At 42.0% G+C, this 23,823-nt stretch overlaps 2 protein-coding genes across 2 annotated transcripts; both read right to left on the bottom strand.

Annotated features, from left to right (window-relative positions):
- Positions 1-13,067: 13,067 nt before the first annotated feature.
- LOC311064398 (ribosyldihydronicotinamide dehydrogenase [quinone]-like) lies at positions 13,068-14,407 on the bottom strand (the record flags this gene model as incomplete). The annotated part of the gene is made up of 6 exons (XM_084084228.1): positions 13,068-13,367; positions 13,465-13,566; positions 13,653-13,766; positions 13,841-13,971; positions 14,059-14,241; positions 14,404-14,407. 6 exons carry the CDS (start codon positions 14,405-14,407, stop codon positions 13,068-13,070), a joined length of 834 nt encoding a protein of 277 aa, XP_083940354.1.
- A 4,040-nt stretch (positions 14,408-18,447) lies between these two features.
- On the bottom strand, positions 18,448-23,349 carry LOC311064397 (NAD(P)H dehydrogenase [quinone] 1-like; the record flags this gene model as incomplete). Its single annotated transcript, XM_084084227.1, has 6 exons — positions 18,448-18,747; positions 18,852-18,953; positions 19,041-19,154; positions 19,234-19,364; positions 19,461-19,652; positions 23,304-23,349. The coding sequence occupies 6 exons, from the start codon at positions 23,347-23,349 to the stop codon at positions 18,448-18,450; spliced, it is 885 nt and encodes a 294-aa protein (XP_083940353.1).
- Positions 23,350-23,823: the final 474 nt, after the last annotated feature.

Here is a 23,823-nt window from a genome sequence, read left to right as displayed (position 1 = left end):
CAAAGTCAGGTGCAGGAGGATTGTTGGCTTGGTTTTTGTTGTCATTAGCATTGTTGAGCCTCAGCATTCAGTTGCACTTCAAGCACATCCTCTTGGAAGCGGCACAAAGCATTGTGGGAGCTCCCATGTGTTCCCTGGGAGCTCACCTGCTCCACCGCTGCCTGCGCAGCTGTACCAGAACACTTAACGCTCAGCTCATTGTTATACTAGGTTGCACTAGGGATACCAGTGAAATACGGAGTGTTCATCTAACTCTGACACATTTTTGTTGTACACTTTACGAGTTACTTACGAATAAATTTGTGTATTTTACCGTTCATGGTACAAACTCTGAAGTAGGAGGAAATTGGACCAGAGATGATTATTTCAGTGACATACCGAACCGATGACCCAACCCGGGGTGAAGAGACAAACAGAGCCAAGAAACTGTCAGAAAGCTCACAAGCGATGACATGTTGATAACCCCAAACCCTGTAAGAAAAACATGCACTGTTGCCAAGTGTTTTATTATGATAATGGTACTAGTGAATAGCAAAAGTTACAGAAAGACCGCCGATATTATGATTACACTCCCTGAATTCATTGATGAAAAAAGTCTACTCTCTGACCTCATGCAAGATCAGAGTATTACGGTTTATTTAATTGAGGCTTGAAAGAAAGCTTCCACCATGCACGCATAGCCATTGTCCTCCATATCAGGAACATCAGGGGGGATTTGTAAGCCATTCTGATAAGCATCCTTGGCCTTCAAACTGCTGCCAACCTCTGTTCCACGGCCCAAATTTACAGGGAGGCCAGACGAGAAGTTCTTCTGAAAACAGCAGGGGTGTGTGTGTGTGTGTGTGTGTGTGTGTGTGTGTGTGTGTGTGTGTGTGTGTGTGTGTGTGTGTGTGTGTGTGTGTGTGTGTGTGTGTGTGTGTGTGTGTGTGTGTGTGTGTGTGTGTGTGTGTGTGTGCGTGCGTGCGTGTGCGTGTGCGTGTGCGTGCGCGTGTGTGTGTGTGTGTGTGTTTGTGTGTTTGTGTGCGGGTGTGTGTCTGTCTGTCTGTCTGTCTGTCTGTCTGTCTGTCTGTCTGTCTGCGTGCGTGCGTGTATATGTGTTACAAAGAGTGACAACACACAACACACACTGCTGCACTTTCAAACTATACCTGCCAACTGTACCAAGACATCAGAGACACACATTTCCCACAGATTACAAACACCTAAAGAGAGTATGAAAACATGACTAATAATGAAAACCCCACATCTGCTGGGTGAAGTACAGTAATGTGCAAACACAGCAGCAGGATTTGTGAGCTGTTGTGACAGGAAAAGGATGTCCAATGGATAACAACCACCTTAAAGAGTATCATTATGTATGCACTATTCAGGTTGATCTCAGTACACACACCTACTGTACATACAAATAGAGATACCTTTAATTACATTACATTTATAAGTATTTTCTTTTAACAGTAAAGCATCATTTTTGGTTTGTATTTTTTCCAAGGTCATTTTTAAGTGTCTTTACATAATATTTTTGATTGCAAAGTTCCAGTGTGACACAGCTCGGTTTACATTGCTTTATTCTATTTAATTGTACATACATTTCTTAGTTTTGGTTGTTTTCCCATGCCAATTAATGAAGCCCCTTTGAATTTAATTGAAATGAAGTGAATTGAACTGAGAAGGAGATGTGTAACACAGCGGCAATGTCTTTGTGAATAAAATAAAACCGTAATGATTGTGAAAGATTACATTAGCCAATGTAGAATTTTAAGCAGACATCTGCTTAAAGCACACATCTGTGGGATTTAATCCCTCTATTAATTCATTTGAGGGTCAAGCCATCTCCTTGTGCACACTGCTGGCCAAACGTTTAATCTTGCAGTGGAAATCAGAATCTAGCCCTCTGTTCCAGCAGTGGCTTAGAGACTTGGGCAATGTGCTACACATGGAGAGGATTCGGTATGCAATCAACAAAAAACGATCACGTCTTCCTGAAAATATGGCAGCCTCTGTTGGACAGGTGGTCAGTATCCTGTTGCGGAGACCGTGCTCGAGGTGGCCCCTCAAGTGCTTTAGAACAGTATGGGCTAAGCATTCTCTGTGTATTCTATTTATGTATAATATATTGTCATCTCTGATACTCTTCTGGTTGGCGTTTTGTTTATTTTTCATTTTTTCTTTTTCCATTTTTATCTTTTTCCCCCTCCTTTTTTCCACGTTTGCTCTCTTCATTGTACCTTTTATTTGATGTCAATTGTACATTTTTTGTGAGGGGGTTAGGTAGGAGGTTTTGTGTTTGTTGTGTTTGTCTTGTGTGTTTTTTTTTCTTTCAGAAAACTAGAAAGGTTTCTTTGTATGACTGTTTATCTTATTCTGTAAGCTGTGACAATCCTTCAATAAAAATGTTAAAATTAAATAAAGCGCACATCTAATGTCTGCATTCATTTTGATCAGTTTCATGAGGGAGCCCTCAGCCCATGGCCTCAACAGCCCTGAAACTGTACAGCTTTTGCCCTGGTACCACATGTTTTCCACACAAGCTAAACAAAAAGATCAAGAGATAGGGACTAAATGAAGGGAGACAGCGAGAGGGATGGGGTTTTGTGAGAGCGAGAGTGAGGTGGGTGGGTGGGCTGAAAGATGATGAGGAAATCAGAGAAAGATTGAATGAGTTATTCCTAATGACTGCTCCACATCTTGCCATTGTACTCTGTATGTGTATCACAGCGGGGGGTTGGGGGGAGGGTCCATTTTGGTGAAAAGCTTCATTCACTTGTATTCAATTCAGGGTAAATGGTAAATGGTAAATGGTGCATTTATATAGCGCTTCTATCCGAAGCGCTTTACATTGATTGTGCCATTAACCCATTCACACACACATTCATACACCGATGGCGGAGGAAACCATGCAAGGCACCAACCTGCTCATCGGGAGCAATTAGGGGTTCAGCGTCTTGCTCAAGGACACTTCGACACTAACTCTAGGGGAGCGCCCCAGCCCGGGATCGAACTGGGAACCTTGCGGCTTTCCAGTTCACTCTACCCGGCCACTCTACCCCTGAGCCACTGCCTGGTCCCCCTCCAAACCCCACTCTCCTGTTCTATGGGTCCTGGCTTTCCTTCCACACACCCCCCTACCGCCCCGGCCCCAAAGTTTCCATTATGGCTAATTTGCTCCTCATCCATGTTTTTTATGCAAAGCTGACTGAGGTTGGAAGGATGCAAGGTTGAGAATGAGTTCAACTTGACATGTGTGGTGTGATTATTGCTGATATTCTGCACGCTCACGATGACTTGTGATCCTTTGTGTTTCTCTGGTGGCCTGTGTTCATGTACAGGTGTGCGTTTGGCAGGGAAAGTGCTTCTCCATCACGTAGTGCAGCAGTCAGAACATTCCATACCGTGACAGGGCATCATACCTCACACCGGCCCATGAATGGACCACAGGTGAAACCGGAGAAGCTGACTAAATGTCAGACATGCTGGAAAGGTCAGAATTTACTGAGAGGCTTTGTTAAACAGGTATGCAGTTGTGAAATACTTACTTGTGCATCTCTCTCTCTCTCTCTCTCTCTCTCTCTCTCTCTCTCTCTCTCTCTCTCTCTCTCTCTCTCTGTGTCTTTCTCTCTGTATCTCTCTCTCTCTCTCTCTGTGAGCTTATTGAATTGATCAGTGCCTCATACATGGCTGCTTTGAATGTCCATTGCTCATGCAGCCCATTTACTTTGCAGAGCTGTCCATCATCTCTCCATAGTGAGTCAAACGAAAGCAAACTCTGCCTGCCTCAGGCTACACTTTACTAGATTGAGAGCAGCTGTATCTATGCTCTGAGAGACACACACACACACACACACGCGCGCGCGCACACACACACACACACACACACACACACACACACACACACACACACACACACACACACACACACACACACACACACACACACACACACACACACACACACACACACACACACACACACACACACACACACACACACACACAGGATCATGTGGGTGACATTGATGAGCGGTAGCCAGCACAGGTGTTCCCTGAGGGGTAGAAAGTGTCCAGTGTGGATTGGTGACTGAATGCTGTACATGGCTTTATGCGGTACATGACTGGAGGTCCAGCTCAATGTCTTCCCGCTGATGCCCCTGGCACTAATCTGGTAATCCTATCCTGAAATCCTGACAATGATGACGTCTTGTTTGGAGAATGCTGCTATACCATATTGCAAACACAGAACCTTCACAGATAAGGTGACTGACTTGTGCTTCTGTCATGCTGTCAAACACTAAATGAAAAATGGTCCATAAGGAAAGTGCTGGGATTTTGAACTGCCTGTAGCAGTAATAATTATGTCATCAGTAGGTGTTGCATTGATAGCCAATGAGACTGCAAGACAAGTGTGGCAGCCAGAATAATTATTTGTAATTATTTTATTTATTTATTTTGGTTCTTATGTTTATATAATTAATTATGCCCATGCCCATTGGTTTAAGTTATTAGAAGTATTTATTTTGTACCGGAAACTGTTAGTTAAATGCCCAGAACTCCTTATATGGTATGGCTGGAACTCGAACACGTTAGTGGTTTCACTTCCTCCCTTTGCATGGAGATGCGGGAGAAAGGTAGCCTATGTGTTTGTCCTGGATCTTTAATGCCTAAAGAAAATATTGAACATTATATGATATGGGTTTGAACGTTTGGTTGATGAAAAGACTTTTGAGCAACAAGTTCAATGTTGCGTTACAGTCAGTGGCATGAACTTCACCATTCAACTCTCGTCTAGAATCTTACAAATACACAGACGGACATATCGTAGACACAGCAACATGATAAATGCAAACAAGGAATGAGAAGTTCTTCAAGAGCCAACATAAGCACAGAGGGAAGAACAAACATTTCAGCTTCTTATGATAGAACCATAAATCCGCACCACAGAAGCAAGCTAGAATAAATAACGGCGATAAACATACAGTACTTGTTTATCTATGTTATTTATTCTATCGGCTTCTATCAACCTCATTATTATGTTCCAGTGTACTTAACTCGAACAGAATAATGAAGTGGGCCTGGCTCTTTTCAGCGGAACATGAACCAAATGGCCGTACTTTTCAAACTTCTCTGTGCAGAGCATGATGGATCGAAGTTACCAGGGCAACATGTGATGGAAAGTTACCTCTGGTTGTTTTGTTCTGTCCCAGGTGGTTCCCATTCGTGGTATACCCGCCAAATCGCACACACGCGAGTGAATGCGTCGCTGCGGGGGGAATAACGGCCAGGATGTGGCAACCCAGACGGCATCTGGAGTTGAGTCGTGTGTGCCTGGAGCTCCCGGTGAGGAACACTCATACAAACACGCCCCATTCATCCATTCTCTCTGTTCTTCCCAGTGGTCTCGTTCTGGAACCCCGAAACACACTCAGTTTCATCTGTAACAGAAGAAATGCAAAAAGGGCATATATGAGCCATTTGTAGCCTTTCGTTGTTTATGCTGATGTTTGACAGTGAGAAAAGCAGGCAGGGAACTGGCTGGAAGATCAAACCAAAGATAAGGAGAAGAGAGAGCCATCAACCCAGAGAAGGATCAAGAGAGAGCGAGGGAGGGAGATGTGCAGCGTCCCCCTGTCTCTGTGTCTGTTTCTCCCATCAGTCTGTAAGCTGCGGTGGAGATATAGCAGGGGTCTGCTTCTCATTACAACATAGAGGGGATTTGGAGAGGAGTGTAATGGCTGACTGCAGTCTTAACCCCCGTCACTCCAAGCCTTGCTCTGACACCCCGAACCACCAAGCGCTCCCCAAGCCTCCCGGTCATAATAGTCAGCGCCTCTCTCGCTCTCTCTGCAAATATGAAACAGCTTTGCTGTCTCACGTCAGCCTCCCCAGTACCAGGCACTCGATCCATCAGAGCCACAATGGAGGCCCAGCGCGATGTCCCCCCCATTCATCAGAAGCGTAATGGCGGGCCTTCCGTGTGAGGGTTTCAGAGTTGCAAAGTGCAGGCTTGCCTGGGTTCTATCACTGCTAACTCAACCGAGTAAAGTGCCTGTCAGGGACCTGATCTGAGTGAGTAGGTAGGCTACACAAATCAAGGGTGTTAATTTAACTCTAAAAGTGTAAGAGTTTTAGGTTTCAGTTAAACCAACACTACACATTTAGCTGTGTATGAGTCGTTCTATGGCAAAGAAAGTACAGTTTTGTCCTGCAATAGGAGGCCAATGAACAAGCAACTCTCATAATGTGCAAAAAAGTGTGTGAAATGTTGTGTAGCCACTCTGTGCAAATAACTAACATCCACACCTGAGAAAAGGGAAGATTATCACAAAGGAAGGATGGAGTTGTGGAGGCAAGAGTAGGCTAAACGATGATAAACATGTCCTCCAGAAGTTCAGGAAAGAGAGGAAGGAAGGAGGTAGTGTTTGTTGTTTTTTGTTTTGTTTGTTATTTTCACCCTAATTTTCCCTTATTTCTCTCAGGGCCTTTGAAAGAAGAGCTACTATATTTGTGGTCACATTCCTCCACAGCTGTTGTTGCCCACTTCTTAACCATAAAAAAAAACATTCATCATGCATGACTGTAAGAACTACCCTGGTGCTCTGAGAGAAGCAACAGCAGCGCCACACACACACACACACACACACACACACACACACACACACACACACACACACACACACACACACACACACACACACACACACACACACACACATGCATATATATACTCCAAACATGTGCTTTCACATGCATGCGAACATGCATGCACCTTGTGCCCTAAAATGTAACCAAAAGAAGTCTATAAAAATGCCTCCCCGTCATGCGCCAGGCAGTAAATTGTGCAGTCTGAATGTGTTGTGTCTGCCATCAAACATAATGTGTCTCCTCTCCATGCTACAGTGAATAATGCCTGTAACATGTTAATACCTGAAGAGAAATTACTGGCTTGAAGTTTCTGAAAGACATATTCACGTGACTGTATAATAAGCCACGTTTAAGTTTCAGTCGGTTTCAATTTGGTCGAGAGACTGCTATATTCTGAGCTACAGGGCATAACTCATCTCATTAAGAAGATGTGAAACCGGTCTTTGTTCCTAAAGGATGGAATGCCTGATTTATACTTTGTCGTATGAAATTCTTGCATACCGAAAATAGCCATTGAACGGGTGAGCTTGTAGATCAGCTACACTTTCTCTGAACTCATGGAGGCTGAACTCTGTTAGGGCGCCTTCTTCAGTGACTGGCCTAGTTTTGGAGGAACGTTGTGCTCAGGTGTCAGAGTGCGAGAATTCCTCAGTTCCAGAATGGTGGCACACACACACACGCACACACGCACACACGCACACACACACACACACACACACACACACACACACACACACACACACACACACACACACACACACACACACACACACACACACACACACACACAATGGGCACACTATGAGGCAGAGGGAGAAGGGGGCATTCGGGTCTTCAGTTAGGGGAAAGGGAAGCATAATCCTTTCCTATGGTTGGGTAGAGGAGCTTTGCGAAAAGGTTAGGCATGCATCAGCGTGGTGGTTTATTACAGACCTTTCCTGCTGCCAATCTTAATAGAGCTGCCCTGAACTATGTCTCACTTTACCCACACTCACACATACACACCTACATACAACTACACTCACATGTACACCCCCACCACACACACGTACACCCACCCATGCACGCACACGGGCACGCATGCATGTACACACTACACACACACAGGCATGCATGCGCGCGCACACATACACACACACAGAAGCACATGTGCATCCACTAGTAGATGATCTGTATTCTCTCTGCTGAGGGATAATAGATTAGATTTTAATGTATCCTCTGACAGAGTGAAAGGATAACACATGGGTGATATAAATCTCCCTCAGTCCTCACCCCTTAACCCCTCATCTCTCACTCTCCCTCCCTATCACTTCTGCACTCTTTTTCTCCTTAATTTCTCCCCTATCTCTCTTTCTATTTCCAAAAACATTTCTCTCTCCCTCTCCCTCCCTCACTCCCCCCCCCTCTCTCTCTCTCTCTCTCTCTCTCTCTCTCTCTCTCTCTCTCTCTCTCTCTCTCTCTCTCTCCCTCTCTCTCTACTGGCACCCTGTTGAGGGTGGTGCTTTTAATGGTTGACCTGTCGTTAACCCTGTCACATCTGGCACAAACAGAGAGAGTCATTTACTAACACCCAAGAGTCAATGGGTAACAGATCAATCACATTGACACTGTTTGCCTCAGCACCATAGGCCTACATCACTAATAACTATCATCAATATCGGAGAATCAAGTGTATGTCATTTTATTCCCAAAACTGCAAAAACAATAGATGAGGGAGACTATATAATGGAAAAATAGTTTTAATGCCTTCAAACTGCTATAACTTTTCCACAGGCAGCATTCCCCAAACTGCAAAATCAAATGCAATGTATAATTTTAATATAATATTAATATTATATATAATATAATATATATATATAATGTATAATATTAATAAAATGAATAAAGGAATTAAAAGGTAGGTGGTATTACATTATTATTGTCTTTGTATGTGAATAGCACCTTCCGTTCAAGGCTCAGCCATTTAACATTGTAGTCATCCATTTTTCTGAATGAATGTGTGTATTTAAGTTTGAAGTGAAGCAGAGCTGCTCTTCCGGAGAGCCTGGGAGGAGAGTGCCCACTTCCTCTCATTGAGCCACCAGAGAATGGGTCTTTCCACCAGCTAGTGAGGGACAACAGAGATGGACAATGGCAGAGCAGGATGGGCACAGAATCAGAAACTGGGATCACCCTGAACTTATAAAAACACACACACACACCTCATATCAGCCATTTTTATCTTAAAAATTATGTTTTTCTCATTTACATTGCCCACTACTCCATGTAGAATTAGATGCTCTTTAAAAGGGTGGGTATGTTGGAAGGAACAATTCAGGCAGGAATTGATTCATTGATTGAATACTTATAATTAACAGTTTGCAAAAAGAAAAGAGGTTTATACAATAATGCTAAAAGGACAACACAAAAAGCCCTGAGGGCTTGTTTCTATTGTGGTCCTGTGTATTCAATTCATCAAGACATATAAAGACATACAATATTATACAAGAAATCATTAATACTAGGAGCAGTAAAAGTATATTTACAGAAAAACAGGGGTAAAAAACAGGGGTAACAGGGGTAATTTCTTTTGGCAAGCTAGAAGACTTGTCTAGGTCCAGTTGCAAATTGCAGACAGGAGCTCTTTTATGGCGGTTTTGAAGGAGGGTAGGGATAGCCTAATAGAATTAATTCATCCCCATGTTTGAATCAGCCACACGATCAAGCCCCTGATCCCTGAAACTTTAATTTAGATGAAAATCTGTGATTCAATTCAGACTTTAGGCCAACGGTTGTTCTTGCACGTAAAACAAAACTGGTTGGTCCAGGTTGGCTGTCTGTTGCTACCATGTGGTAAACCAGAGAAGGGAGCGATCTCAGAGGTGCGTTCAGCCGAAACATGGTTTCTCCCTGGGGATCAAATCTAAGCATTGCATGCAAGCCATAGAAAAATAACTCTTACTCAAACAGAGCACTGGGTATAGTTCAGGATCACTGGGTTTCTTGTGTTGTTAAGATTACAGCTGTCACAAGTATTCAACAGTAAGAAATGACCAGTGCTAAATATTTACGGACTGTACACAGTAAAATCCTGTTAGTTTAACTTCAAAAAGGTAAGAACCGACACATTAAGGGTCCATTTGTACACTCGAGTTAAATTAACAATCAGGATTTTGCAGTGTACTGTAGGTAGGCATATGCAGTTGATTGCAATGGTAGCTCTTCCTCATAGTGACCTCATAAAACTTTGGCTATGCAAAGTTGTCCTGGAATTCCACTTCTCAGGCTGTTTTGTCTGTACATCTGAGAGTGCAAGGCCATTTCCTCTGTCCTGACCGGAGGCTAAGACTCAAGTGCCCCCTACCTCAGTTTCCTCCATACCCAAACAAAACCGCCTTCTCTGGGAATGAAAGCTGGCTCACTTAACCTGCAGTATACTGAGAACCCAAAACCTGCAGAGGCTCAATAGAGGCCACCAGCTTGTCTGTGCGTGCAAAGTGTGTATGAGCACCAAGACATTGTACCAGACCATGTTTCAACAAATACATTTAATCCTTAGCACCTCTATTTCAAACGCAAAGACAAAAGTTCCAAGGACAATTTAACAAAAATACTTTGTGCACAAAGGAAGTGAGTTTCCCAGCTGGATAACCACTGTCAGTACAAACTCATTGTGTGCATGTTTCTAGTTGGACCTAAAGACCTATAAAGTCAGCACACTGGCAAAATAAGCTCCACTGTTTATTGCTTGGTTCAACTTTTCGATCATACAAGGATCTTCATCAGCAATTCATGGCCTTTCTTCCATTAAAGTAGTCAGAATGAGTGAAGCAGAGTGGGGCCTCAGCCCTCAGCCAGGAGACCCTGCAGCCTTGAGCGCCAGGCCACCAGCATGGTGCAACGGACAGAGGGAACAGGCACTTACTCACATGATGGGCACTTACTCACATAGTGGCTTGCTCGGGTGCACACCACGAGGGTGAACCACATGTTGGCATTTTGCATCAACAAATTACGCAAACCACGCCCCCATCGTTGTGCTGACGCAGACAATGTGGCCTTGAAGCTCAGGAGGTGCACTGCACACAAGGCAAGGCGCTAGACGATCAAGTGCCCCTGCCAAGAAGTTGTCACCACTCTGTCTTTATACTACTCTGGGTTCACCACCAAACAAAGCTGAGCAACTGGTGGCCTGCAACAAACGTTATTGCTGGCATAGTTCAAAATATAAATGCTCTCTAATGCAATCAGAATCAGCTTTATTGTCACATCACAGGTTTACAGATGTAAAGAAGTGGATGAAATTATAATTTTTTGTACAAGCTCCATCCTTTAGTTTTCAGGAAAGGGAAGAAGAATAGAGATAGGAAGAAGAAACAAAGATATAACAGGTCAAAAAAAAAGAAAGAAGAATGTTCCTGAAATTTGCTGAAAATTATATCTACATAGTACATATTGACATTAGCATATACTGTATGGTGACATGTACATCAGGTTAAAAATGGCAGCAGATGTGTACATAAGGTGCAGATGTGTATAAAAGGTATAGCAATAGAACAGTAACACGTATCGAACATAGGCCTTTGTGAAAATAGTCTTACATGCAGGTGAGGCATAAAGTAGAGTAGTTCTCATGAAGGAAAGTAATCCAAATACGGAAATTAATCCACATGAGGAAAGTATTCCACATAAGGATGCAACGCTAAGTATGATGTTTTTCTCCTGTTTGTGCTTAATAATTAGTCGATCTGTTACAGTGAAATGTTCTATTCTTGCCTCACTATGTGATGGATAAAGTTTATGTAATCTCAAATCTTGAAATGAAAACTCCTCAATTAACCCCTTATAATCAAGGCTTAAAAGTAAAATACAGGAAATTAGGTACAATATCTCTTCAGTTTTCAATGGCCTACGTATGCTCGCCCTGGCTTTGTTTGTGTTTGCGTGGGTAGCTGTGGTTTCAATGTCTGTTCAGTGAACATGGTTCATTCTGAATACAGTATCATTAAACCATGAGACAGTCCATCATCTGACTTCCATTAAAGAACATCCTAAAGCTGCTCATCACTGGTTATGTCCATATTAAAATTCCATACGATTGACCTCACATCATCCCAGTGCACACCACAACCTCATTTTTACAGGGAGCTGGATTGGAGATAATCGCACACTTTTTAAGAGAAGCTTGGAAATCTGAATGCTCTCCCACAACTTTAATCTGGCACTCAAAAAGTCCACTTCTGGCCCTTTAAAAACATATAAACATCCATGCCTTCAAGCACCTAAACCCTAATTCTGAACCTTTTGATAAAATGTGGAAAAAGGCACTTCCTAGACTAGAAAGAATGAAATTAGAAAAGTGTGCTCCTCAGACTAAATAGCTCCACCAGGCTGGGTTGCCTAGCCAGTGCTGTGCACTGCAAGTCGTGTGCTTATTCGGGATCAATAAAGGTCTGTCTGACGAAATAGTAATATATTCTGTAATTGCATGCCCATTCATTAGCACAATGTCAGTCACCAGAAGCAATGAGTCTAACATAGTTTGAAGTTGAATGGACTCCTAGGGAGTATGTCTGATCACATTCAATATCAAATAGCTAAATGTTGAAACCAACGTAAAATTCCCCTTTAAATTAGCTAGTGTGCCAAGTGGATACTTTGTGTTTGTTTTTTCCCCCCCAACAATTTAGCATGCCCAAATGCCTAGTCTAAAACACAAGGCGTCTCGTAGGATTTGCCATCGACATCAACTTTTAATACAAATCCATCCTAGTGACCAAACTGCTAGTAGCAGGAGCATACTTATTGTTCAGAATAAAACTCAAGGTTGCAGTAGATGACTCCTCAAGATTTATCCAGTTGTGTTCCCGCTGTTAGCCCACATCTCCATAAGTGCATCAATCATTTCCTATGCATTGGTGCAAGCACTAGACTAGTCTACATTTGCATAGACAAAGATAAGTGGTCACACATGTTATAAAGTCTACATTTGTGGCATTCTAGAGCAGTGGTTCTCAAAATCTTTAGCTAGAAACCCAAAGAGAAATTAGACGTTTGCCCGGGACCCAAATGTGAAAATAGAGCTACAAGCTCACAACGTGTGAGGCTCATTTTATTCATGACATTTTTATTTTATTCAAGAAATACTTCCAAAATTTTGGAATTGTTAATTGATGTGATTTGTATTTAATACGTTATACATTTGTTTTAAAGTAGGAAACGGGACATTTACTCACAACCGAAAAATTGTCCCAAACCACTGTTAAACAGCTAGTGGAACCTGCAGCACAAGCATACATTTAAGTCATGACTGAACTAGACACTTTGAAAGTCAGAAATCCAGCAAAGCAATTGGAGCTCTACACCAGGGACAGATCTTAACAAACGCAATTTAGGCTTAATGAACTTTATTTCAGAATAATAAGACATGACACTCATGAAAGTACAGTTACTCAGACCCCAGCTTTTCTTTGGTTGTTGGGTGGAAGTGATTTTCCCAAGTGGGTTCCCACTGTCAGGCCAAACTCCTTATCTGCATGCATCTCCTGGACCTCAGGTTTCAGCTGGAAGCCTTTCTCTCCATCGAAGCAGTCAGAGGGAGTGAAGGTGAGTGGCGCGTCAGCCAGGAGACCCTTCAGCCTTGAGCGCCAGGCCTCCAGCATGGTGTTGCGGTCCTCAGTGGCAACACATGATGGAGCCCAGAAGATCTGAGGAGCCAGAACTTGGAAACCACAGTAATGCAGGATTCCGTTCTGGAGATGGGGACACAAGTGACATCAGTTTGTTGGTTGAAATGCATTACATTTATACACAGTTAGTAATGTACAGATGAGTTCAGGAAACCAATACCTGTATTGGCCACAGGGTGACATTCATGTCTCCATTAATGCCAGTGGCACTGAACATGGTCTCCAGAGACCCAGTGGTGAAAGACAGCATGGCTTTCTTGTCCTAGATTAGAAAGAAAAGCAAATTACAAAGACACACCAACTCTCTCATACACACACCAAGGCAGAGCTCTTCAATATAGTCCTTACCTTGAAGATTCCTTGACTGTACCTCTTCTCACGCGTGTAGGCAAAGCCCAGTGTCAGCACCCGATCAATCCAGCCCTTCATGATGGCAGGGACAGTGAACCAGTACATGGGAAACTGAAACGAGGTACAAGTTATTAATGTTGAAGGGAAAACAATATTTAGTAAGTCATTCCTCTTTCAGAACTCACCTGAAAAATGACAAGGTCAGCTTCAGTGAGTTTCTTATGTTCCACAGTGATGTCAGCAGACAGCTTTCCTTCCTCCCATGCCAGTTTGGTTTCGTTTGCATACTGGAAATTGTCAAGGTTATGCACCTCTCCTGCAGATGAAAACATTTTATTTTCCCTGCATTTATGAAATCCTGCACAAGCTGTTCATTAGTGTCTTAAACAGCGCAAAGCTTCACCATTGATGTCCTCAGCAGTAGCAGCGGCTTTAAACTTCATGGCGTACAGGTCAGAAACCTCCACTGTGCAGCCCTGATCAGATAGAACCTTTACAGCAGCATCTTTAGCAGCAGCATTGAACGAACCAGAGCTCTGGTGGGCATACACAATCAGTATCTTCTTTCCTGTTGCTGCTGCTTCTGCTGAAGTAAATAGTTAAGATTCAATATGAAAACATGAAACTCATACAAAACAAGCATGTTCCCTCAGCCTATATTCTCCCAAAACTAGCATTAATCCCAATAATAGCCACAACCCTAAACTAATGTGTTCAGTCCCAAACACCAATATAGCAGACCACTCACCCATCCTCAATCACAGTGTAAAAAATTATGAGCTAACAGTCAGCAGTTGAAGCATGGGAGGAAGGAAAGACATGCTTCATGATTGAAGGCAGATCTTTTATGCACATCACTTCCACTCTCACAGCTGTGTACTAATCAAGCAATCAATCAAATCAATCAACCAGTCCAGATGGGGGGGCAATTCTTGAAGTTTTCTGTCACTTCTACATGGTTGTTGAACCAGTGTTGCATTGTTTTGAACACAAGGTAAACAAATCACTACTCTGGATCGTGTTTGATAACTTAGAGTAAAAAAGATAGTATGCTTTCAATAAGGAATAAAAGAAACAACACGAAGTCAGGCTTAAGGAATAATGAGCTGATTTACTCTGGCTCATTTGCACAGGAGAGACAAGGGTGGTAACAGCATAACATAATCTCTACTGGAAATACATAATGTTCCCCAATATAACAGACAGTTTATCTTTCGTAAACCCCACCCCTCAAAATATAATTTCAACATGAACAGGGGCGACGGTTCCTCTGGTGCTTGATGGCAAGGTCGGCCATCGGCCGGACGGAGGCATTGTAGACATACTGTAGTCACAATTTGCACGGCAGAGAAAGAGTAGGACACGGAGCAAGGACATCTTATATAGCCAATTACAGAAATATGCCTTCTGAACAACATACATCATGAATCTAATTCACTATTGATTATAAAATATCGAACAGTGTTCACAGTTAGATATGTCAAACATTGTTATGATTACCATGATTAACGTGCATCCTGTATTTTAAGCTAATGAGGAGTCATGTCAGTCAAGTGAGTTTATTTATAAAGCGCATTTAAAAAAAACAGTTGACCTGTAGGCTACAATGAATACAGGTTGAATCAGGGAAGCAATTCAAAATACAAAAAGGCCTTAAACCCATGGAAAACAGTGTTGCGGTCAAATCTGACCAATTTACAACTTTCCTGAATCATAAATAGTGTGTTTTTCCTCTGATTGCCTCAAGACCTTAGTGTTCCTGGTCAAACATTACCGGCATATGAAATGAATGGGAAAGACTATAATATGTTCATCCAGGAGATGGAAAACACACACGCACGCGCACACACACACGCGCGCGCGCGCACACACACACACACACACACACACACACACACACACACACACACACACACAAAGACACACACAGACCACTGATACTGACCATGATACTGATACATGATACGGACAGGATACAAGCAAGATACTGACAAGATACTGACCATACTGACATACTGACCATGATACTGACCATGCTACTGACATACTAACATGATACTGACATACTTGATTGATTAATTGAATACTTTATTAGTCAGAAATGTAAACAGCACAAGGTACAGTCAGACATTTAGGCTAAAAGGATAACACAAACAAAGACTTGTTTCCATTGTGGTCCTGGCCATGATATTGACATGATAATGACACACTGACAATGATACTGACACACTGACCATTATGCAGACAATTATACTGACATAGTGACCAATGACCATGATACTGATACCAACACTTCAGATAAAAAGCGACAGATATGCTGTGTAGCTTTGTATCTTTGTATATTTTGTCTCTGCCAGTGTGAACGCAAAGAAAGATCTTTAGCCCTAATGTTTACACTTAGTAAAAGATTCTAGTTGGGGTCAGGGTTAGGATTGGGAAATGGCAAAACAAATGGTTCAAATAGGCAGCATTTCTGTATGGAAAATTTGCTTTTGATTCCCCACAAGCATAGACTAGGGCATTACGCAAAAAGTCTACTAGTCGACTCCATTTAAAAAAAAATATATAGGCCTATATCATTAGTTTTGATCCATGTGTGCGTGTGCACAGAATGCAAACTGCAGGATTGGTTCTTGTCAAGGACATAAGTGATTATTTCCTTTCCCAACTGTGTTATGTTGTTTTTCAATGGAACCAGGCATACTGTAGGCAGTTCTCAGCCATTAATTAATGAGCTGATTTCAGCTGTGCCTCTGCCTCTGATGTGCCGAGGTCCGCCGCTGAATGCACTCTGTCCCAGTGATTGACAGTACTGAACTGAACTGTGTCAGAAGCCAGAACAGAAGCTGCTAACTTTATCGTGTTGGAATCTATTAATTAACATCTAAACAAAAGCCGTACAAACTAAGGGGGCAGGGGCAGGGCAGGCTCTTTCTATGAAATCCAGGTAAGTCATTTTCGGTTTATAAAAGGAAACCCGGTATGATAGAGACGTTTCACTGTATGTAGCCAATCATTCAAACGGCAGTGGAACACATTCCCAGAATGACTGTTTAACTTTACTGGGAGGCTGCTGTTTGTAATTAATTGACATTTATGTTGCTGTCTGTCGCTGGCTGCTGCTCATTGTTGGACAGTCAGCAGTCTGTATGTGTATGTGCAGACAGACAGTGGCAGCAGCTGTGTAGGCTATACTATAAGGTGCAGATGTGTATAAAAGGTGCAGCAATAGAACAGTAACACGTATTGAACATAGGCCTTTGTGCAAATAGTCTTACATGCAGGTGAGGCATAAAGCATGAAGGAAAAGTAATCCAAATAAGGAAAGCATTCCACATAAGGATGCAACTCTTAAGTATGATGTTTTACTCCTATTTGTGCTTAAAATGTGTTGCTCTGTTTTCAGTGAAATGTTCCATTCTTGCATGATGCATCACTATGTGATGGATAAAGTTTATTTAATCTCAAATCTTGAAATGAAAACTCCCCAAATAACCCCTTGCATCCAAGGCTTAAAGGCAAAATACAGGAAATTGGGCACAATTTCTCTTCAGTTTTCAATGGGCTATGTATGCTCGCCCTGGCTTTGTTTGTGTTTGTGTGGGTAGCTGCGGTTTCAACGTGAGACAGTCCATCATCTGACTTCCATTAAGGAACATCCCAAAGCTGCTCATCACTGGTTATGTTTATATTAAAATTCCATACTATTGACCTCACTATCATCCCAGTGCACACCACAACCTCATTTTTACAGGGAGCTGGATTGAAGATAATCTCGCATCACTTTCTGTATGCTCTTACACAACTTTAATCTGACTGTCAAATTCCACTTCTGGACCTTTAAAAACGTAGAAACACCCATGCCTTCAAGCATCTAAACCCCAATTCTGAACCTTTAGATTGAAATGTGGAAAAAGGCACTTCCCAGACTAGAAAAAAGTATAAAATTCGAGAATTGTGTGCATATCTCCACCAGGCAGGGTTGCCTAGCCAGAGCTGTGCACTGCAAGTCGTGCTTTTGAGATCAATAAAGGTAGGTCTGTCGATAAGGTAATATTGCATACCCATTCATTAGAACAATATCAGTCACCAGAAGCAGGGACATGCGTTTTCAGTCATAAAAGTTTAAAGTTGAATGGACTCCTAGGAGGGGGTGTGTCTGAATCTGATCCAATTGAATATCAAACATCTAGATGTTTAATAAAGCAACGAAAAAAATCCCCTTTAAATTTGCCAGATGGATATTTGTTGAACAATTTAGCATGGCCAAATGCCTAGTCTAACGTGGCTATAGACACCTCTCAAGCAATCATTAAGGTAGGAACAGTCACAACGTACCTACCACAAACAAGGACATGTGGGAATGACTGTCCCATTGCCGGCAATTATTTTTTACCCAGCAATGGAGTTATTCCAGTGGAAAGAAAAAAACCAAACAGCTAGGCTACTCTGTAGGATTTGCCATTTGGCAACACCATGCAGTGACGTCTGTTTTAATACAAGCCATTTGATGTGCATTCATCATTTCCTGTGCAAGCACTGATCTGCATAGGCAATGAATATAAGTGGTCACGCATGTTATAAGCCTACATGACTTTGCACAATTTGTAGTGTTCTAGTGGAACAAGCATATATACACTTTTAAGTTCTGACTGAAAAATACAGACATAATCAGAAATCTGTCAAGCAGAGCTCTACACCAGGGACAGATCTTGACAAAAACAAATGCATTTAGGCTTAATGAACTTTATTGCAGAATAATAAGACATGACACTCATGGAAGTACAGTTACTCAGACCCCAGCTTTTCTTTGGTTGTTGGGTGGAAGTGATTTTCCCAAATGGGTTCCCACTGTCAGGCCAAACTCCTTATCTGCATGCATCTCCTGGATCTCAGGTTTCAGCTGGAAGCCTTTCTCTCCATCGAAGCAGTCAGAGGGAGTGAAGGTGAGTGGCGCGTCAGCCAGGAGACCCTTCAGCCTTGAGCGCCAGGCCTCCAGCATGGTGTTGCGGTCCTCAGTGGCAACACATGATGGAGCCCAGAAGATCTGAGGAGCCAGAACTTGGAAACCACAGTAATGCAGGATTCCGTTCTGGAGATGGGGACACAAGTGAGTGACATCAGTTTGTTGGTTGAAATGCATTGCATTTATACACAGTTAGAAATGTACAGATGAGTTGTCCAGGAAACCGATACCTGTATTGGCCACAGGGTGACATTCATGTCTCCATTGATGCCATTGGCACTGAACATGGTCTCCAGAGACCCAGTGGTGAAAGACAGCATGGCTTTCTTGTCCTAGATTAGAAAGGAAGTGAAATTACAAAGGCACACCAACAATATACAGGTATATACCAATGCAGAGCTCTTCAGTATAGTCCTTACCTTGAAGATTCCTTGACTGTACCTCTTCTCAGGTGTGTAGGCAAAGCCCATTGTGAGCACCCGATCAATCCAGCCCTTCATGATGGCAGGGACAGTGAACCAGTACATGGGAAACTGAAACAAGGTACAAGTTACTAGCAATGTTGAGGGAAAGCAATATTTAGCAAGCAGTTATTCCCATTTCAGAACTCACCTGAAAAATGACAAGGTCAGCTTCAGTGAGTTTCTTATGTTCCGCAGTGATGTCAGCAGACAGCTTTCCTTCCTCCCATGCCAGTTTGGTCTCGTTTGCATACTGGAAATTGTCAAGGTTATGCACCTCTCCTGAAGATAAGAGTACATTTTATTTTCCCTGCATTTATGTAATACTGCACAAGCTGATTGAGATTTATTAGTGTCTTAAACGGCTCAAAGCTTCACCATTGATGTCCTCAGCAGTAGCAGCGGCTTTAAACTTCATGGCGTACAGGTCAGAAACCGCCACTGTATAGCCCTGAGCAGATAGAACCTCTACAGCAGCATCTTTAGCAGCAGCATTGAATGAACCAGAGCTCTGGTGGGCATACACAATCAGTATCTTCTTTCCTGCTGCTGCTGCTGCTGCTGCTTCTGCTGAAGTAAATAGTTCAGATTCAATATGAAAACAATAAAGAACTCATACAAAACAAGGAGCATACCTATGCATGTTCCCTCAGCCCTATACATATATATTCTCTCAAAACGAACACTAATCCCAATCATAGCCATGACCCCAAACTAATGTGTTCAGTCCCAAACCATTAGAAACTCTTAAGTCGAACAACTAAAGCAGACCACTCACCCATCCTCAATCACGGTGTCAAAATGATGAGCTAAAAATAAGCAGTTGCTACATGGGAGGAAGGAAAAACATGCTTGATGACTGAAGGCAGATCTTTTATGCATATCACTCCCACTCTCACAGCTGTCTAATAATCAAGCAATCAATCAACCAGTCCAGCTCAGATGGGTTCAAATTTTTAAGTTTTCTCTCACTTCCGCAGGTCTTTTGTTGAACCGGTCTTTTGTTGAACCAGGTTTTTTGTTTTGAACACGAGGTAAACAAATCACTACTCTGGATCATGTTCACAGTTCACAGTTAGATATGCCAAGCATTGTTATGATTAGCATGATTAACATGCATCCTGTATTTTAACCCAATGAGGAAAGGTTGACCTGTAGGCTACAATGAATACAGGTTGAATCAGGGAAACAATTAAAAATACAAAAAAGCCTTAAACACATGGCAAACATTAAGCAAATCTTAACCGAATTTATACATTATCATGGAAAAGAGGTGTGTGTGTTAAGTTGGGAGATTTAAATGTCATCAATGGAAGGGGGTCATAAAAGGGTAGTCTATTCCATATCCTCTGGGGAAGGACTGGAAAGGGCACTATCACCCTTATGCTGCATTCACACGGGCAGATACAAAGATACATGCCACCATTCATTTTCAATGGAAGCCAGCGACATGAAGATGCAAAGATACATCCAACGTTTGTAGCTGCTACGAAAGCTACAAATAATTTGAGTTGGCTTCAACTTAAGATACAAAGCAGCAATAGATAATGCTGTGCAGCTTTGTATCTTTGTATATTTTGTATCTGCCAGTGTGAAGGCAAAGAAAAATCTTTAGCCCTAATGTTACAATTAATAAAAGATTCCGGTTGGGGTTAGGATTGGGAAATGGCAAAAGAAATGGTACAAATAGGCAGCATTTCTATATGAAAACTTTTCTTTTGATTCATATATATATGTGTGTGTATATATATATATATATATATATATATATATATATATATATATATATATATATATTTATTGTGTGTGTGTACACACATATACAGTATGCGTGACATGTGTGCCATGCGTGATGGGAAGGATAGGCTTTGTTCTGCTGCTGTCGCATTTCAGCTCTGTTTTACTCAACATTACTTTCCTTCAAGCAACATCTTGCATGTGGTCATACCCAATCATGGGTGTTGTTGTCCTGTAAAAGAAAAGATAAAAAGAGGAAAAAGCAAATAGAAGCTCTGACCAACAAGCAGTGCGCATCAAAGGGAAGAGTGAGCTGATTGTTGTACACATCTGAGGCCAAGAAAGTTAAACTAAGTTCCATCTATCCTGCCTGTGTGTGTGTGTGTGTGTGTGTGTGTGTGTGTGTGTGTGTGTGTGTGTGTGTGTGTGTGTGTGTGTGTGTGTGTGTGTGTGTGTGTGTGTGTGTGTGTGTGTGTGTGTGTGTGTGTGTGTGTGTGTGTGTGTGTGTGTGTGTGTGTGTGAGCGTGCTTGCGTGCGTGCGTGCGTGTGTGCAAGAAGATGTGTACTTGTGACTGTGACAGCCAAATGTCCCCACAAGTATAGTAGAATTTGACAAATAGACATAGTGAGGACAATGTTCTTGGTCCTCACAATAGAAATTATATTATATAAATGATATATCATTAAACAGCAGATCTACAAGTTCACAACGTGTCGTACTGCGACCCGTTGTGAGCTTAAGTATAACTCAGGCTTCAGTTAGGATAAAAAGTTCCAACAACAATAAAAAGGTAAAAATTGCATTTGTCCTAAGATTTTGATGTCCTCACAAATATAGTAATACAAATGTGTGTGTGTGTGCGTATGCATGTGCTGTGGTGTGGTGGTGAGGGGCCCTAATGAACAACTGCTACACATTAGCACATTGGCCCACATGCATGCAAACAATCCGATGTCGTCTCTCTCCGAGACGGTCGAAACATTGGGACATATGGAGACAGTTTTTAAACCAAAACACAGTACTTTCTCAGTCACAAGTAGTTGGAAAAAATATGGTTAACTTTAAGCACCACTGCCGCTGTGTTTGCCTTCTAATTTATTGTACTCAGGAAATCTTTTGTCTGTGAAACTTCTTCTTTTCAACTCTTAACCCAATGAGAGTAGAGTATAGCCACTCTGTACAGTATGTTGTTAATGCTGTGCTTAAACATAGGCCCTTCTGTAGTGCGGCCCTACCTGAATGGGTAGCGAAGCCGCCTGGGAAACAGAAGGTCACTGGTTTGACCCCTGGCCCTGATCTATGTGTCGAAGTGTCCCATGAGCAAGACACTTAAAGCTATACTATTCGACTTTGTCCTAGCGGGGATTCAAACCTGGGTCTCCTGTGCAGATTGGTCAAAATTACATTTTACTCACAAAAAGCTACATAGTGTAGCTTTAACCCCTAACTACTCCCCGGGCGCCCAATAGCCCAATAGTCAATAGCCCACTGCTCCTAATAGTTAGGATGAGTTCAATGCAGATGTATTTATGTGCAAATGCACTGTGACAAAAAAAGTGGGACCATATTGTCATGCTGAGCATAGGCCTATACTGCAAAATCTTGAGTGTTACTTTCATTCTGAGAATGTACAGCAAGTGAGTTACAACACAAAAGCAGCATCTGCTCTACACCTTTAGGAGCAGCTTGTAGAACCACACAACCATGCTATTAATTAATTAATTTACAGGCAGCCACACATAGTGTATGTATGTGTCACACAATTATGCTCATACACTGGTTTACCTTGGCCCAATGATATTAAAATAGAGTCAACAGGGCCATCATGTGGCCAGTACAAGAAAATACATTGCCTTGCGTGGAATTCATATGGGGAAAGTGTGCAAGGCAAGTGTATCTATGCCATGGTCTATGTGTGCGTTGTCACATACAACGTCAACTTGCCACATGCACGCACATTTTGACAACTTAAAAGGGAGGGGAAAAATCTTATTTTCTATCAATTACTCAAGCCTTGAATACATGGAGATTTTTGAGTTTTTGTCACATTCCTATGCCAATAATTTGATGACGGGCAGTCTCCGCCGGCACCGTTCATCACATTATTGGCTTAGGAATGCGACAAAAACAAAAACAAACTCCATTCAAGGCTTCATGGGGTGAGTAAATCAATAAGAAAAAGGTCATTTTGGGGGTGAACTATATTCCTTTAATTGTTAGAATGAGAATCTGTTTATTGGCCAGCAGGTAGGACTACAAGTACAACGAGAAATATGGTGCATTGCTGTCACATGGAAGACAAAATAAGAAAATACAGCAAATGAAGAGACATTTGAAAGTAAAATAGGAAGCTATTTAAGGTTTAAAAAAGGCTGGGTGATCCATGTTGTTTCAGAAAATGATAAACTGAGACAGAAACACCTCAAAATACATTCATTATTTCTCACAAAGCCGAAGTTATGTCTGTTTGCTTATTGGGGTACTCGTGTACTGGACTGGTACATTGTTGCCGTCTTCAGACTGAGTCATCTCTAATTCTCTATGAGCCCATTCACTTCCTACAGGTTACCACTAGAGGGAGGTAGAACCTCAGTTCTCACTAGTAGTCTTTGTAGAGATTTGATTTGGTGTTTCTTTATGGTTTAATCAAAGAGTTGGTGATTATCAGCTCGGTCCCGTGAAGAGGTTATAAGGCCAACGTGAGTAATAGCTAGCCAGATGGTGAGTCATGAATTGTGACTCTGTATTGGCAGAACAGTTCCACTGTTCGGCATGCAGTCTTTAATAGATTAATTCCACTGATCTAATCACTGTAATGACCACAAGTAAACACTGCACCAGGATTTACTGTGATCCTTTGGCACAGTCTGAGCACTGCCTCTCTGGCTGACATACACATTTAAAAAGTTCCCTCTTAGTCATATCAGATAGACAAAAACATGCGAAAAACAAACAAAAAAACGTTTTTTTAATCTTTGGCAAAATATCTGTTCCCCTTTTATT

This window comes from Gymnoscopelus microlampas (assembly GCF_963454915.1).
Source record: "Gymnoscopelus microlampas genome assembly, chromosome: 17".
Taxonomy (NCBI): domain Eukaryota; kingdom Metazoa; phylum Chordata; class Actinopteri; order Myctophiformes; family Myctophidae; genus Gymnoscopelus; species Gymnoscopelus microlampas.
The sequence above is the reverse complement of the archived record's forward strand: the minus strand, read 5'-3'. Positions and strand labels throughout refer to the sequence as shown.